General features: G+C 50.6%; 7 protein-coding genes across 7 annotated transcripts; 4 read left to right on the plus strand and 3 right to left on the minus strand.

Annotated features, from left to right (window-relative positions):
* Nucleotides 1–153: 153 nt before the first annotated feature.
* Nucleotides 154–2,477, plus strand: CPAR01_09579 (uncharacterized protein; the record flags this gene model as incomplete). Its single annotated transcript, XM_060493844.1, has 4 exons — nucleotides 154–177; nucleotides 247–1,128; nucleotides 1,208–2,038; nucleotides 2,127–2,477. 4 exons carry the CDS (start codon nucleotides 154–156, stop codon nucleotides 2,475–2,477), a joined length of 2,088 nt encoding a protein of 695 aa, XP_060347974.1.
* Nucleotides 2,478–2,835: 358 nt separating this feature from the next.
* On the minus strand, nucleotides 2,836–4,266 carry CPAR01_09580 (cation diffusion facilitator 1; the record flags this gene model as incomplete). Its single annotated transcript, XM_060493845.1, has 3 exons — nucleotides 2,836–2,862; nucleotides 2,971–3,185; nucleotides 3,246–4,266. The coding sequence occupies 3 exons, from the start codon at nucleotides 4,264–4,266 to the stop codon at nucleotides 2,836–2,838; spliced, it is 1,263 nt and encodes a 420-aa protein (XP_060347975.1).
* A 1,021-nt stretch (nucleotides 4,267–5,287) lies between these two features.
* CPAR01_09581 (uncharacterized protein) lies at nucleotides 5,288–7,434 on the minus strand (the record flags this gene model as incomplete). The annotated part of the gene is made up of 3 exons (XM_060493846.1): nucleotides 5,288–6,446; nucleotides 6,510–6,755; nucleotides 6,818–7,434. 3 exons carry the CDS (start codon nucleotides 7,432–7,434, stop codon nucleotides 5,288–5,290), a joined length of 2,022 nt encoding a protein of 673 aa, XP_060347976.1.
* A 1,144-nt stretch (nucleotides 7,435–8,578) lies between these two features.
* On the plus strand, nucleotides 8,579–8,764 carry CPAR01_09582 (uncharacterized protein; the record flags this gene model as incomplete). The annotated part of the gene is made up of 1 exon (XM_060493847.1): nucleotides 8,579–8,764. The coding sequence occupies one exon, from the start codon at nucleotides 8,579–8,581 to the stop codon at nucleotides 8,762–8,764; it is 186 nt and encodes a 61-aa protein (XP_060347977.1).
* A 1,229-nt stretch (nucleotides 8,765–9,993) lies between these two features.
* CPAR01_09583 (GDSL-like Lipase/Acylhydrolase) lies at nucleotides 9,994–10,985 on the plus strand (the record flags this gene model as incomplete). Its single annotated transcript, XM_060493848.1, has 3 exons — nucleotides 9,994–10,315; nucleotides 10,379–10,460; nucleotides 10,529–10,985. 3 exons carry the CDS (start codon nucleotides 9,994–9,996, stop codon nucleotides 10,983–10,985), a joined length of 861 nt encoding a protein of 286 aa, XP_060347978.1.
* A 436-nt stretch (nucleotides 10,986–11,421) lies between these two features.
* CPAR01_09584 (uncharacterized protein) lies at nucleotides 11,422–11,685 on the minus strand (the record flags this gene model as incomplete). The annotated part of the gene is made up of 1 exon (XM_060493849.1): nucleotides 11,422–11,685. The coding sequence occupies one exon, from the start codon at nucleotides 11,683–11,685 to the stop codon at nucleotides 11,422–11,424; it is 264 nt and encodes an 87-aa protein (XP_060347979.1).
* Nucleotides 11,686–12,884: 1,199 nt separating this feature from the next.
* CPAR01_09585 (alpha/beta hydrolase fold-3 domain-containing protein) lies at nucleotides 12,885–14,321 on the plus strand (the record flags this gene model as incomplete). The annotated part of the gene is made up of 4 exons (XM_060493850.1): nucleotides 12,885–12,967; nucleotides 13,032–13,047; nucleotides 13,100–14,035; nucleotides 14,250–14,321. 4 exons carry the CDS (start codon nucleotides 12,885–12,887, stop codon nucleotides 14,319–14,321), a joined length of 1,107 nt encoding a protein of 368 aa, XP_060347980.1.
* Between the last annotated feature and the right edge of the window lie 43 nt (nucleotides 14,322–14,364).

A 14,364-nucleotide genomic window follows, 5' to 3' on the forward strand; every position in this document is an offset into this window, starting at 1 on the left:
CGCATACAAGCACGCGTAGGCCACAACATTGAGTCAGAGTCACCTGTCTGGAACACATGCTCCAACTACCTTAGCAATCGGTGCCTATTGCACCTACCAGTCATAGCGGGTATTGCCCAATCATTCCCGATCCCTCGACGAAAGCCTGCCAGGATGTCTCAATTCGACTTTGGACGAGTAAGTCGACAGCAAATATATCTATCGCTACTTCTTACAAAGACTCTGAAACTAATGTAACGATCAAAGGAGTTTCTCAATGACTTCAATCCGGAGAGGAGCTTGGAATTCTACCCCGAAGGCCGTCGTCCTCCAAATGTCGTCCGCGAACAATCAGATGTTTCGATTACGACAAAGTCTAATAATTACAACTACGGCATAGACCTAGTCGAAGAAAACAACACTGCATTACTCTGGTCACAGCCAGATGCTTTGTTCCCTGGCTTTGTGGGCGGCGCATTTGAGCCACACGGCGAGCCGAGCAATACCGAAGCAGATCTACAGCTAGAGAACGAAATCGGAATGGGGGCGGCAGAAGCCATGTGCGAACAGATTCACGAAGCGATGCAGTCCACCGGGCCTACACACTCGAGACCATGGCTTCCCTCTGGTGACTTGCACGCTATCAGCCACCGGAACCGTGTCAGTGCCGTACTTCGACAACACTTCTCCGAGCCAACGCTGGGTCGCCTTACTGATTACGTCTGCGGCACTGAAACGGGCACACACAAGGGAGGTGACACAAGTCAAAGGATCTTCGTCATCCTGGTTCTGATCCGCAGAATTGAGACGTTACCGGCGCTCATGAAGGATGGTTTACGCGATCGTGACCTGCCTTTTGAGTGGCTCAACCCTGTATCCCGGGATCAACTCATTAGTCCAAAGTCTCAATTTGCGAACAAGGCTCTTTCTTGCTTCGAAAGAAGAGGAAAAGGATTACTGAGAGAGTTCTATGAAAATCAGTGGAAGATACTTGCTCCTATTATTGATCGCGATAAAAACGGAGAAGTGACGACGTTTCACTTGGCTGAAGAGGTCATCATGCCCTGGACTTTCATTGGGGATGAGAGAAAGGAGGGAAGTTTCTCTATGGTCCGCAAAGTTGAGATACATCAAGATCATCATTCTTTTGTGAGTATTGCCCTTAACCTACCTCATATCCGGAGCCCTCGCAATTATTTCAGACTTTACCAACCTGGGTGAATTGCAGCACAATCACAAAGCATTCGCCCTGAAAACCCTGCTTCAAACAGACCCTGACCAAGCAGAGGATGAATTCGAGCAAGAGCTCAAGGCCTTTACCAAAATGGAACCGGGAGACCACATTCTTGATCTTTGCGCGACTTTCAAGATTGGAGACAAGTACTCCTTCTTGTTTCCCTGGGCAGAGGGGGGCAACTTAAAGCACTTTTGGAACAAGTGCCCTACACAGGTGCAAAAGGGCGCCCGCCAACCTGACATACTCCTGCGTTGGGTGGCCGAGCAATGCCATGCGCTGGCAGCGGCTCTACAAAGCATCCACGAGGTTCGTGTGAAAGCACTCAAACGAGCAAACCGAATACACGAAAATGAAGACACTGACAGAGACATCTACGGAATCCACGGCGATATCAAGCCCGAGAACATTCTGTTGTTTAATCACCTGGACAAACCACTGGGTATCGGCACGTTGAAAATTGCCGACTTTGGCCTCACAGAGTTTCATAGGCTCACATCGCGAACGCGGTCGTTCAATCATGGTTCCGATGCTCGACAGCCTGCACCTACCTATGAAGCGCCCGAGCTTGTGCAGCTTGGGGAAGTGTACTCCAGGAAGGCCGATGTGTGGGCCCTGGGCTGCGTCTTCTCTGAGTTCTTGACTTGGGTTGTTCGTGGGCACTTGGCTGTAGGGGAATTTGGACAAGCCCGTGCTATGGAAAGAGATTGGGACGACTCTAAGAAGCGGTTCCGATGGGCAGAAGACAAGTTCTTTGTGGCAACTTATAATGATGGCGGAGTTCCTGGAGCGGTTCGAACTTCTCTGAAACTTGCCGTGGACAATGTAAGTTCTGATTTCTCTATTGCTCATCTAGAATCGACAGTGTCAAGGTAACTACTTTGTCAAGGCCCGCTGACCGGGATCAACATAGTGGCTTGATGAACTCTATCAAGAATCAAAGACCGAGGAACCAAACTTCCTCACAGACTTTCTAGACCTACTAGGGCATAAGGTCCTTGTGTGCGAGAGAGACAACAGAGTCAGCTGCGAAAGGCTGGTAATGGAACTGGAAAAGTTCGCTTCCAGAGCCGGCGAAAGCCGGTCAGATGATCCGTACTGGAGGCCACCTTTACCATCATTCCGACAAGGTTTTCCGAAACGAGGAGAGGCTTCGAACGGCATTACTGGACGGCGGGTGGCCTTTGCTCATCAATCTTCTGCCAGCTCGGACAGCTGGATATGTGTCGATAATACCAGCGTACAATCTGGTACAACTGAGTAATGAGTAGCTAAAGTATAGAATAAAGTTGGTATGGTTGATTGAGCTCGGTTTACAACAATCCAGTTCTACGCTGATTCCGCTGGCGAGACCGAAATCCATGGTCTTTCCCTCATTGTACGTATTTCAAGTACTAGAATAAATGTAGATGTAATTAGACAGTATATCATCTTTATTCGGAAAGTTGAGAGCATTCATATGAATGTCTTATCCAGAATTCCTATTCGTTGTGATATTTCAGTTGAATTGGTATTGTTTAGTACTGTGTACAAGTCCAGATTCATCAAACATGGGAATCCCAACTTGTACGTGCACGGTAGCGGAGCTTCTAAAGGCAATGAAAGTACTATGTAGCAAGCTGTCACAGATCCTTCTTCAAGTCGTGTTCCTGTTGTTTTCATCGTCAGCAATTAAGAACCGTGGAGCCCAGGACAGTGATGTCGCCTGAAGCCTGCGTTGATTGAGCCAACAACGAAGAAGGGCCGAAAAGACCTACAGGTTTATGATCCGTCTCATAGTCGACGTGAACAAATGCTCTCTCTACTCCAGGCAACTTCTCAATCTTGATTTGGAGAGCCTCGGCCACATCATGTGCGATTTCGAGCCTTTCATGACGGTCCATGACGACGTCAATCTCAACGATGTATCGCGGTCCGCTGTGATACGCGCGAACGGTGTCAATCTGCTTGACCTCGGGCGAATGAGTCATAGCTAACATTCTGTCAGTTCTCATTCTCAAATCTCATTGACTAGAAGTTGATATCAGCTTACCGATGTAGGTAATGAGCTGCAAGAACTCGGGCTCAGCAGACACCCCAATCAACAACTGAAACTCCTCATACGCAGTCCTCAACCACAATCCCGCAATCAAAAAAGACAACAGAATGGCGCCCATAGGATCGATCCACCACTTGATCTTGCTTCCAGCCGAAAAGGTAAAGATACCGAATCCGTTGATGAAGAGATCGTTACGGTGGTCGCGCCACAGAATCTCGACCTGGGAGTAAATATCCTTGATGGACCAGCAGTACAACCAAAGACAAAACTTCGTTCCAAACGCAATAGCGACGGCAATGACGGAAGTGAAGTGAAACTCGTTGGTCTCCTCCTCAGATCCAGCAGCCAAGTCCCGCGCCGACATGACAATCAGCACCAGCGAGACGGAGAACATGATGAACGAGAAGACGATATTTCCCGCCGTAGAGATGCGAGATTTGCCAGAGGGGTACTTTTGCGTATCAACCTTCTTCACCGCGCGATGAGAAAGCAGTAGCAAAACACCCGACAGTGGATCAAAGACGGAGTCAGCCATCGTGGTGAACAACGACAGCGAGCCAGACGTTATCGCAGCATAAAGCTGCAGCGCCGAGAGGATAACATTGGCAGCCAAGCTACCCTTCACAGCGATCTGATACTTGAGGTTATTATCACCCTGCGTCTCCTTTGCCTCGCGCTCGTGGTCGTCTACGCTCTTGAGATAGGAGCGGATCTTGTCGTTTTGGGCGCGATAAAAATCTTGCAGCTTTGCGTCTTTGGCGCCGCCGCGGGTGAAGCTGTGGTGGATGAAGCGTCTTCGCGTGGTGTTGCTGTTGTTTCGAGGCTTGTTTGTGTTGTATGCAGATTTGAGTTGGACTATGTCGGCGTCGGATTTGATGTGTGTGCCAAGGTTGTAGGGGTCGTTGATCTCGGAGGAGGAGAAGGAGCGGGATTCTGGGTCGTTGTTGGGGGAGAGGTTGGCGAGGTCGATGCCTGTGCTCGGCGCACAATGGGTTGTGGTAGTGGTTGTAGACATTATGAGATGAAGTATCTTGATGGACTGGAGGTATGAACTGTCTCCGCGAGCGTCCGATGCTGCGTTGAGTGTTCTGAACTATGAGAGTTGTCCTGGAATATCAAAAAGAATTAAGACGAGGATGTGGGATAATAAGGCAGGGAAAGTTGAGGCGGGTAAGCTTCAAAGGGAGGGAAAGTCCAGTCGGGCCCGACCAGGGAGGTAACCTACACTAGGGCAACTTTTGACGAAAGCGAAATGAGTGAGGGATATTTGAAGCGAGCTGACGGCGCATCATTCGTCTAAACATCCCCTCGTGCTCTGTCCCTTCGGCGCTAGACAGGGATGAGCTTGGGGCGAAATCGGTTAGCTACGCAAGATGATCTCGACGAGCTACCTGACTTGGTATGGCCTGGCGGCAAACTTTTGCCGCTGCGCCTTGGGGATGACGGGATGCTTGTTTGCTGACATTTACTCGCCGTTGATTGCCGCAACGTCCTTGCCAAGATGATGTGCCTGTACGTTGTCAAATGTATATGGGTGCACGGCAAGTGCGAAGAGAAACATGGGTGGGAAGAGAGGCTAGCCCAGAGACCGGCATAATGACGCAGTCCCAGACCTATGGATAAATTGAAGTTCGGCTAATGGCAAGATGCGGACACTTGTTCACACCTTCATTGAAGACTAGGATAAGCCTCGACCGCATATGCCAACGCTCTTGATCTGTTGAACATACTTTCCAGTCCGGCAAATCTCACGGAGCATCGCGACACACGGTTTACTTCACGACATCTCTGATCAATGTCTGTGCTCGGCTCTACAGCAGGTATCCCGCCTGTCTTTCGATGCAGCCTTTGTCCAAGGCCAAAACCAATCCTCATTCCTTCCAAACGCCAGGCCAATTCCTAGAAGCCATCAATCCATGTTCTCATGCAAGTCGTTTGTAGTAGTCACCATGTGATACCATGCTAATCCACCCCCAAAGCCCGAAAAAGAAATCCTAGGAAACATGTCATAATACTGGTCGACAGTCCATCCAACTTCAAATAGGCGAAGCATGTCCGTTGGCCGTGCCGTTCGTCGGAGGACCATTGGCTCTGGATGCTATGGTGAGCATCTGCTTGAACCTAGGCCCCAGCGCCTGGATAACCGCCTGCACATCTGGCGCTTCGGGTAAAGAAGACAGGTTCATGTCGCGGACGGCCGCAATGATCTCGCCAGCATCACTTGAAGCAGAACCCCGCTTGCCTTGTGTCGGCGCCAGCCCCTTGACGTCTTTGCCCAACCGCACCGGACCGACGGGCCTCACAGGCGTAATGAGGGTATCATCCATCAGGTTCTGCCATCGTACCAAATAGACACCCGGACCAGCCATACTCGTCGAGTTGCCCTCGATGATGGTCTGCATGCGCGTCAAGGACAGTTGTTCTAGGTCCCGTAGGTATGCAGCGTGAGCGTCGATGATGGGAAGGAGGGCCGCTCTGCTGTTATCGGGAACCTGGTTGAACATGTCACCCAGCTGCTCCTCGATGCTCGCCCCGCCGTTCTTAGTCTTATGGAACGCAACCAGGGAGTTCTTTGCCCACTCCCTGAACTGATCCATGACTTCTGGGCATTTGCCGCCCACAGCGTGCAGCCACTTGTACAAGAGATGCTTATTGTCCTTGCACAGCTTGACGTAGTCCTCCACCGTGGGCATGGTCTCCGTATCATCCTTGTTCTTCCCCTTCTTTGGTTTGCTGCAGGCGATCAGCTGGTCGAGGAACATGTGGTAGTCCCTGACATGGTCTGAGAGGTCGACCTTGTTGTGTACGGCGCGGATAATGGGATCCATCCCGGCTACTGCCTCGCGGACTGCCTGGGTGAGGTAGTCTGGGCTCTGCCTGCAAAGAATGCTGATGATTTCCTCTCGATCGCGCATAGCCAGTAGTGCTGCGTAGTATTCTAGGCACATTGTGTGCTCGTCCTCGCTGAGGTCGGAAAGTAGGATGGGGTTTGCGGTCTCGAGGATGACGGCGATGATGGACTTGTCTTGTTGCGCGCTCATGGCTCGGATCACTTCGCGTTCGGTCGGAGCGGATTGAGTGTGGGCCTTGATGGCATCTAGAGCGCCTTTACTTGGCCTGTTCTTGTCTTTGGCGATTCTGTCGATCGTCTTCTTGAACTCTGCGCAGTCCCAGCCGAGGATGACGGAGATGATCCTGCAGCTTTGTTAGTCTTAATGTTTATCTAGGTAGAAGGGCCTCAGCTCAAGGAATTCGAACCTCTGCATAAGATTCATGCCATCTGCAGCATCCTTTGTTATGCCAAACCAGTTCGAAACCGAACCGACACTGAGCTTGGCCAGAAAGATTTTCATCATGCCAGCGATCATTGTCGCAGCATTGCCGACCTTAAGTGTCTGCCGTACCATGTTGTATGGCACCATCTTGTGAACCTGCTCCATAAGCTTGACGAGGTACTGGCCCTCAGGTGAGACAACCAGCACTTGGTGGGCAAGTCCAGCCAGGCTGTAAGTCCGTGTTAGTCTCTCTGACTTCCTCAAGTCGCCTTCGCACAGAGCAATACTCACTGGACAATGATGTACTCGTTGGCCGCCTGGGTCATTGGAGAGTGTGATTCAAAGTCGTCCGTCTCGGCAAGGTGGTCAAGTAAGCTGTCGCAGAGGTCCCCGTAAACGAGGTCATGCATAGCATCATCCCAGGCCTGCGCCAGGTCTTCCGCTCTGTTCAGATCGTACTGTTCAAGCCGCGTCGAGGGGTCGCTATAGGGTCCGCCACCAATCATGCCACGCGCGACTGTCTCGATGACAGTGGATGAGGCGGTCGCCAGGGTCTTTCTAGTACCCAGCGCGCCCTTCTCGTAGCTCTCGGACAGCTCGGCCTCGGCAAAGTTCTTAAGGATTCCTTGAACTCGGACGTTCCAAAACTCGGGAACAAAGGAGGAGACGCCCGGTAGCTTCAGGATAAATCTGGTGAAGAGAGACTGTAGGAGGGGTGCCGAGGACTCTGGGGCATAGGTGACGGCCTCGCCGGGCTTGGAGCTTTGCGCAAAAGGGTAGCCATAGTCGGAAATTGTCTCTGGCTTCTTGAAGTCTTCGATCTCGTGGTAGGTCTCGAAATGGGTGAGGATATTGAACAGAGCCTTGATCTGCTCGGCAGTGAGGCCTGAGGGCTGTTGGGTCGCCATGACGGGAATTCACAATGACGATATGCCCAGGGCTGTCTATCGCTGGAGCTTCCTCCGACTCTTGTGTGCCCCTGAAGATGTCGATAATGTGGTGAGTTGAAGCAGCAACGGAAGAATTGTTGAAGATATTTGGTCGACAATCCAAGTCGACGATGTGAAATATTTCCGTACGGAAGCAGGAGCCAAGTGGTCGCGGCTTCCAGCTGAGATCAAAAAGATGTTGCGTTTCTGGAAGGTCCCCGCGATCGTGTTCGGTCACCGGTGCTCCGGTTGAATTGTGGATCACGGGTACGTGACGTCATGAGACTTAACGGTATGTCACTGGTTCGTTTTTCTTCAGAATTCGTGCAGAGGTAGGGGAGGGGCGGGGAATATTCACCACTTAAAGATCTTAACAACGTCCTCTTTCATACGTCGATTCTGTGAATAGAAACAGTGAACAGACCGCGGGAGTCGCCGTGTCAAGTGTCAGTGTCTCCAGTGTCTCTGCCCTGCCCCTGTCGGCTTTGTCTGGGCGACCCTCCTTTCTTATTCGGCAATCTGCAGCACCTTGCATCAGTGCAGATTCCCAGATCTGACTTGACTCTTTCCAAGCATCTGATTTTACGAATACTGCATTGCCTCCTGCCACGGCTCTCTTCCTATTGTCATGTATGGCATGTGCGCTAGTGGTATTCCCGAGGCATAGCAGAGCATATGCAGGCTCAGCTCAGCCCACATCAGCTTCCCATTACTTGCATGTATCAAGCAGAGTACGTGTCATTCAATGCCTTCTCACACAAGTTTCGTCCGTTGTCTGAAATGATTGGATGCCTCATCACATCCAGCTCCCTTAGACTGTGGAAAACTACTGCCCTTGGCTGGGGAAACTAACCTATTGTGGCTGAGTAAACTCACTTTAGCTAAGCTTCTTCTGCAGTGCGAGGATTAGAAGCTATTCCACATCTCTAGCAAAAAGCTCAACGGACGATGCCTTCTCGTCTATCCGAACATGCTAGATGATCTCATTCTACACCATTTTCAGTCGCACACTCGAGTCCGGCTCGGTGCGCTCATGGGCTCAATCTCATGTTCGTGTTTATTACCCACTTCAAAATAAATATTCACCTCGTGTTCGGTCCCCCGGCCGGCAACTTCCCCCAGCATGAATGCGACCCTCAAAGACCCCCGCAACCGAATGCGCCGGGTTTCAATCCTGTCATGGCAAAAGTCAATGTTTGCCCCCCACACCGGGAACACGTCCGAGGGGCACCCGAGTCAAAGCACGAGCTCAATGCCCAAACAGGTAATCGAACCAATGCCATTTCAAGATCCTCGGTCTTTCCTATGACGGCCAGTCCCGTACGACTTCACTTTGTGCGTCTAGACCCGAAGATTCGGGTTTGATGTCGTCGTTGATAAAGATTTTCACTCGGAAGGTAGCATGATGTCAAGGTACTAAGAGGGTAATATTGCCTCATGAAAAAGCCTGTGGTAGTAAGAACTGGAGATCGCGATATGCTCCAGCCCATCTTAAGAGACGATAATCAACCATTTGGAATCGATAGTCGGACTCGCAATCGGACGGCACAGAACTCGATAGCTATCCGCTTTCCGCATGTCGCAATCTGTCAAGCAGCTCATCTTTCAAGATCGGGCCGCGTCACACTGAAGCTGTCAAATGGATCCGAGGGCGCTTCAATTGAGGTCAAAGCAACAGGACCGGATCCGGCCCCGCGATACTCTAAGCAGTTCAGTACATTGTCATCAGCTTGTGTTTTCTGGATTGCCTCGGAGGCTATGATACATGTACTCTGGGTTCTTATGTTTGGCAGTGATTTATCACGATGTATTTCGCAAGGTAGTTAATCGCACGTTCAGACTCTGCATCCTACACCAGTAGTGGTCGCTCTGAGCTCATCTCACTCAGTGTGAGATCTGAGTGAGGTGAGCTCACGAAACATTTAGATGAATGAGTATGAAGCGCCTCTTATCAAATGAAGCACAAACAATCTAAGCAGCTCCGGGTGCAGCGGAACTAATTAACCCCGGATCAGACGGACCCTTACCCCGATCATCTCCCCACGGAATCAAGATCCATCTGCCCGGGTTCACTCGGCAAACGGTCAACCGAAAGCCTACTCAATGGTAGACTCGGCCCCTGTTGGCCCGAATCAAAAACCACCCACCTTCTTCCCACGAATAAGGAGCGCTTCAACAGACGCTATTCAATCGCTTTCCCACTTGTGCGCAAATTGAGCAACGGGTTTTCAGTATTCATCTAGCTTAGCGGTCCCGCCGTTGTGTCCTTTGCCTCGAAATGACCCCTGGTTTACGCGGGGAAATGCCCAGCTTTTGGGCTTGTCAGTTCAGTCTGGTGCGGGGAGACAGGATGGCATCCCTTGCGCGCTGGATAGCTCTAGGTGCCGAGATCCGCTGTCAATGACACCCTCGCCATGGGACGAGGAACAATAAAATGAAGCTATGCCTTCGTGACCTTGCTTGGTGAGATAGCTCGAAAGACCTCGCGCCTGTCTCTACCAACATAGCCCTCTCCGTCTGGACGAGAATAAGTCGACCATGAAGTTTTCTGCAGTTTCCCTCCTTCTGGGAGCTGGTTCAGCGCTCGCAGCACCCACGGAGCGTTCCGATATCGACGACCGACAGGTACTCTGGCTTGCTGGCGACAGCACGATGGCACCGGGCGGTGGACATAACGGGACCCAGGGATGGGGAGAGTACCTGCATTATTCTCTCGACTCGTCAAAGATCCGAGTTAATAACTCTGCGTATGCTGGGAGAAGCGCGCGCACTTTTACGAGGGAGGGCCGGTTCCAGCGGATCATTGACGAAGTCAAGGCTGGGGACTGGGTTGTGATTGAGTTTGGTCACAACGATGGACGTACGTATCTGAACTGCATCGATCTTAACTCTCCAAGTATGAAAAACTCTGACAGACTTCTAGCTGGCAACCCGATCAACGACACAGTCAAGAACCGAGTCGACTGTCCCGGCATTGGAGACAATGTCTGTCCTGTGCTTTTCAAGTACGTCCATAGATATTGAGAACGTCATGTTTCTCCCTAATGATGACGATCTAACTATGTGTCTTTAGCAACCAAACGGAAGTAGTGCAGACATACACTACCTACCTTCGCAACGCCTCCTCAACTTTCCTCTCCCTCGGCGCCCGCGTGGTGATCTCAACCTCAACCCCCATAAACCCTTACTCGACCGGCACATTCTCTTGGACGCCGACAATCTACGCGTGGTACTCGTGGTACGTCGTCGAATCCCTCGGCGGACCCGCAGCCGGTATCTACTACGTTCCGCACGGCAACTACAGCGCCCAGGCCCTTCAGGTGCAGGGCCAGCAGGCGGCTGTCGAGGGTTATCCCATGGATGCCGTGCACATGTCGCCGAAGCTGGCGGATTCGTTTGCTGGGGCTTTCGTGTTGGGCCTCAAGTGCGGCACGTCGCCGCTGCAGGAGTATGTTGTTAATGCGACATCGAGACTGGAGGGGGGTAGACTGGGAACTTGCCTCCAGGTTAATGCGACGCTGCCCATTTAATATCCCATAGAACCCATAAGAGAAGGTTTATGTTCACATCTGGTTTTCGATGGCAAAGTGGTGTCAAACTACAAAAAATCACTTTGACCACTTATGAAAGTTGATCAGCCAAAAGACGAACAACTCGATTGATAGGAAATTTGGGATCTGTGAAGTTTCGAAGTAGACTAAGGGCCCAGTTACATTAATAATGCAGTAAATCCCCTGTACAATCACTATACACGTATCACTGGCTGCATGATTGGAAACATAGACGGTGAATTGGGACCTACAAGTTCACATCTGCTGATTGAGTTCGCGAAGAGAAGTTTAATTCTAGCTGCGCAGAAAACTGATACTAAACTTGTAATGTAAAATCGTCTCGCTTGCCAACACCTTGTGAAAAGAGTTCTCGAAAACCGTAGATCAGTCTACTTACCGTCGCGTCCTATTTCCACTACTGAGATGGAGCAAAGCTATCCTCAGAGTCGGAACCGTACTCCTTATCAGCGAATATATTGGAGCCATTGACAGTAGGTTCAAGGTGGTAGGCCCTCTGGCAATTAGAGCAGCAGACCAGTTGAGTGCGGCAGTCGCGCTGAATGGTCTGGCATCTAATGCCGTTTCTGTATGACGGGCAGTAGACGAAGTCGGACTGGGACGAGCTGATAGTGCGGCCGCACTGGCGGCACTTGGTGACGTTGAGGATGTAGTTGCACATGGCTGTGATGTAAACTGAGTTGTGAGTCTGTTAGTTCGATCGATGCTTGAAGCTGCTAATGTCAGATGGAGAATCCTTGTGGAGCGTTGAGTTGAAGTTGAGAGTGTTGCGTTAAAATGATGAGTTGAGAATGAGTTGCAGGAAGCTTCAAGAGCTAGTCCATAGTGGCACTTTTATCGTTTTCAGTCGGCAAGTTGATGTTGCCTGTCGTCTTTCACCAGCACTCATGGGTGCGAAGAAGTCTTGTTCCATGGATCAGTCTGACACCTTAGACTAAGCCATTGTCAACTGCCTCTTCTGAAACAGGACAGTGACCTAGAGCACCTAGGCTCAATCAGTCTTTCCGAGTTGTCTCCTTCAAATCTTTTCTAAAAACTTTTTAGGACAATTTCTGTGTTCTCGTGTCAAAGAACACGACAAAGGAGGGCTTCACCACAGACAAGGTATCCTGATCAATGGAATTTTTGATCGGGCCAAGGTTCTCCTCAGCCGAGGAAATGTCCGCACTGGATACCTAATTAAACACATGCAGTAAGTTATTCTAAGGTAGAAAAGACTGTGTTTGAAATGTCTCGTCCGAGAGTATCACAGATAAGAGGCTCGACTTGGTCAAATGTTTGGAGGTATGGTCTCGAAGAGGAGCGTTTGCTCGGTATGAATGGTATTTGTGGGGCACAAACATCGCCAAGACTTGCTTTCTCCGAACTGGGCCTCGCACGCGCATCTTCAATGTAACATCATTTGCAGCCAGACCGTCGGGCTGGGTTTGCCAAAAGGGACTTTTCGTTGGCCAAACACCGAAAATTCGCATGGTTATTGTGCTGACGTGGGATGCCTCGTTGCACTAGAAGAGGGGCTTTCCGCGGGGGGGTTCGTTTCATTTGCTGGATTTGCTTTTTACCCATGAGCAGATCAATAATGACCATCGAAGCGAACACATTGTGGTCCCTCGGACAATCGGGGTGCGGAGACCATGTCCGATAGTAGCGCTGCCGTTGGGACTAGACAAACATGTAATCTTTTAGCTCTGTTGGAACCAGATTCCGTCACATCAGATAACGAATGCGGCTTTGCTTTAAATTGACAGTGGCCGCTCGCTGTTGGAAGATTTTCTTAATCCAATTTTTCTTCCCTCGTGCGCACCGCTATCCCACACATTTCCAACACTTGCACTTTTGCTCAGGCAATAGACTGTATCAATGGGCTCTCTTGAGAACAAGACGTCTGTGGACAAGATGGAGTATGACACAAAAGAGAAGCTCGCTGCCTTGAGCGTCATCGAGTGAGTATCAACCGCAAGCGAAATTTCAAAAGTCTGGAACAAAGTGGACTGACCCTCGTTGAAGTCCAGAGATCGCAGAGGTTAGTCAAGGCTCGTTGGCATGAACTGACTCGGCCACTAACCATACTCCAGTACCTGGCAGGTGGGCATCCCTTGCCAGAGTCAGCTCCCCCAGCCCCAGACACGGAATTCGAGTACACTATCCAAATCCCAATGCGCGATGGGGGCCGCCAACAAGAAGCCCGCGTCCACAAGCCCTCCACGTCAACAGGCGCAAAGTCCCCAGTCATCGTTCTCATCTATGGAGGCGCCTTCACAATGGGTGACTGTCACCAAATGAGTCCCTGGGCCAGAATCGCCAGAAAGCTCTTCAATGCCACTGTCATCAACCTTTCCTATCGTCTGGCACCCACACACCCTTTCCCCGCGGCCCCCAATGATGTTGAAGATGGGCTCAAGTGGGTTTCTGAGAATGCGCACACACTAGGTGGCGACTTGAGCGCAGGCTTCGTTATCGGAGGCCCATCTGCTGGCGCAAACCTAGCGGCCGTCATGGCACAGAAGATGGTTGATGGCGCGACGAAGCTCGGAGCTCCTCTCACCGGTGTCTGGCTCCTGGCTCCACTCTTCCTCGAGGACGACATAGTGCCTCCAAAGTACAAAGATATCTTCCTCGCAAGAGAGCAGAACGCCGAGGCTCCGATCTTCAGTAAAGCAGCCTGGGGTTATCTTGCTGCCAATTACAAGGCAGACATCAAATCAGTGGATTATTCGCCTTTCAACTCGAAGAATCCCCATGTCGGAATGCCACGAACAGTTGTGCAGGTTGGAGGTCTGGACTTCCTCCGGGATGACGGGCTGGTTTACGAGAAAGCTCTCAGAGCACACGGGGTTGAAACCCGGTTAGATGTGTATCCCGGCGCTCCGCATGGACATTTCATATTCCCTGGTGTCGAGTCCGCGTTCAAGGCAAACCTTGACATCTTCAGAGGCCTCGGATGGCTTCTCAAGCAGGAGGTCTCGGAGGATGAGATCAAGAAGGCGGTTGTTGCAGATCCTTTCATGACCGTTCCGGAAAAATCGTCAACGGCATATGATGCCATATACCGGTGACCACAGGAATCTTAGAATGCCGTTGCATAAAATATCTTACAATTTACTCTTTGGCACATCTAAATTCTTTGTGCCTAAATTCTTACAAAACAGCATGGTCAACTTAGAGAACGATGGTATCAACTCCTAAGATTACTTCATGATTCTCATTACTGTCATTACTTTATAGCGGAGCGGAATTACTCCAGGTATCATCAAGCCTTCGACATCAGAGGTCTTTGCTCTCATTCAAAAACATTAGTACACAAGAGTCAGTAATTTCCCCTTCGCGTAATTGTCTTCTT

This window comes from Colletotrichum paranaense, assembly GCF_030867605.1.
Source record: "Colletotrichum paranaense strain IMI 384185 chromosome Unknown Scaffold_7.1, whole genome shotgun sequence".
In the NCBI taxonomy this organism is placed as follows: domain Eukaryota; kingdom Fungi; phylum Ascomycota; class Sordariomycetes; order Glomerellales; family Glomerellaceae; genus Colletotrichum; species Colletotrichum paranaense.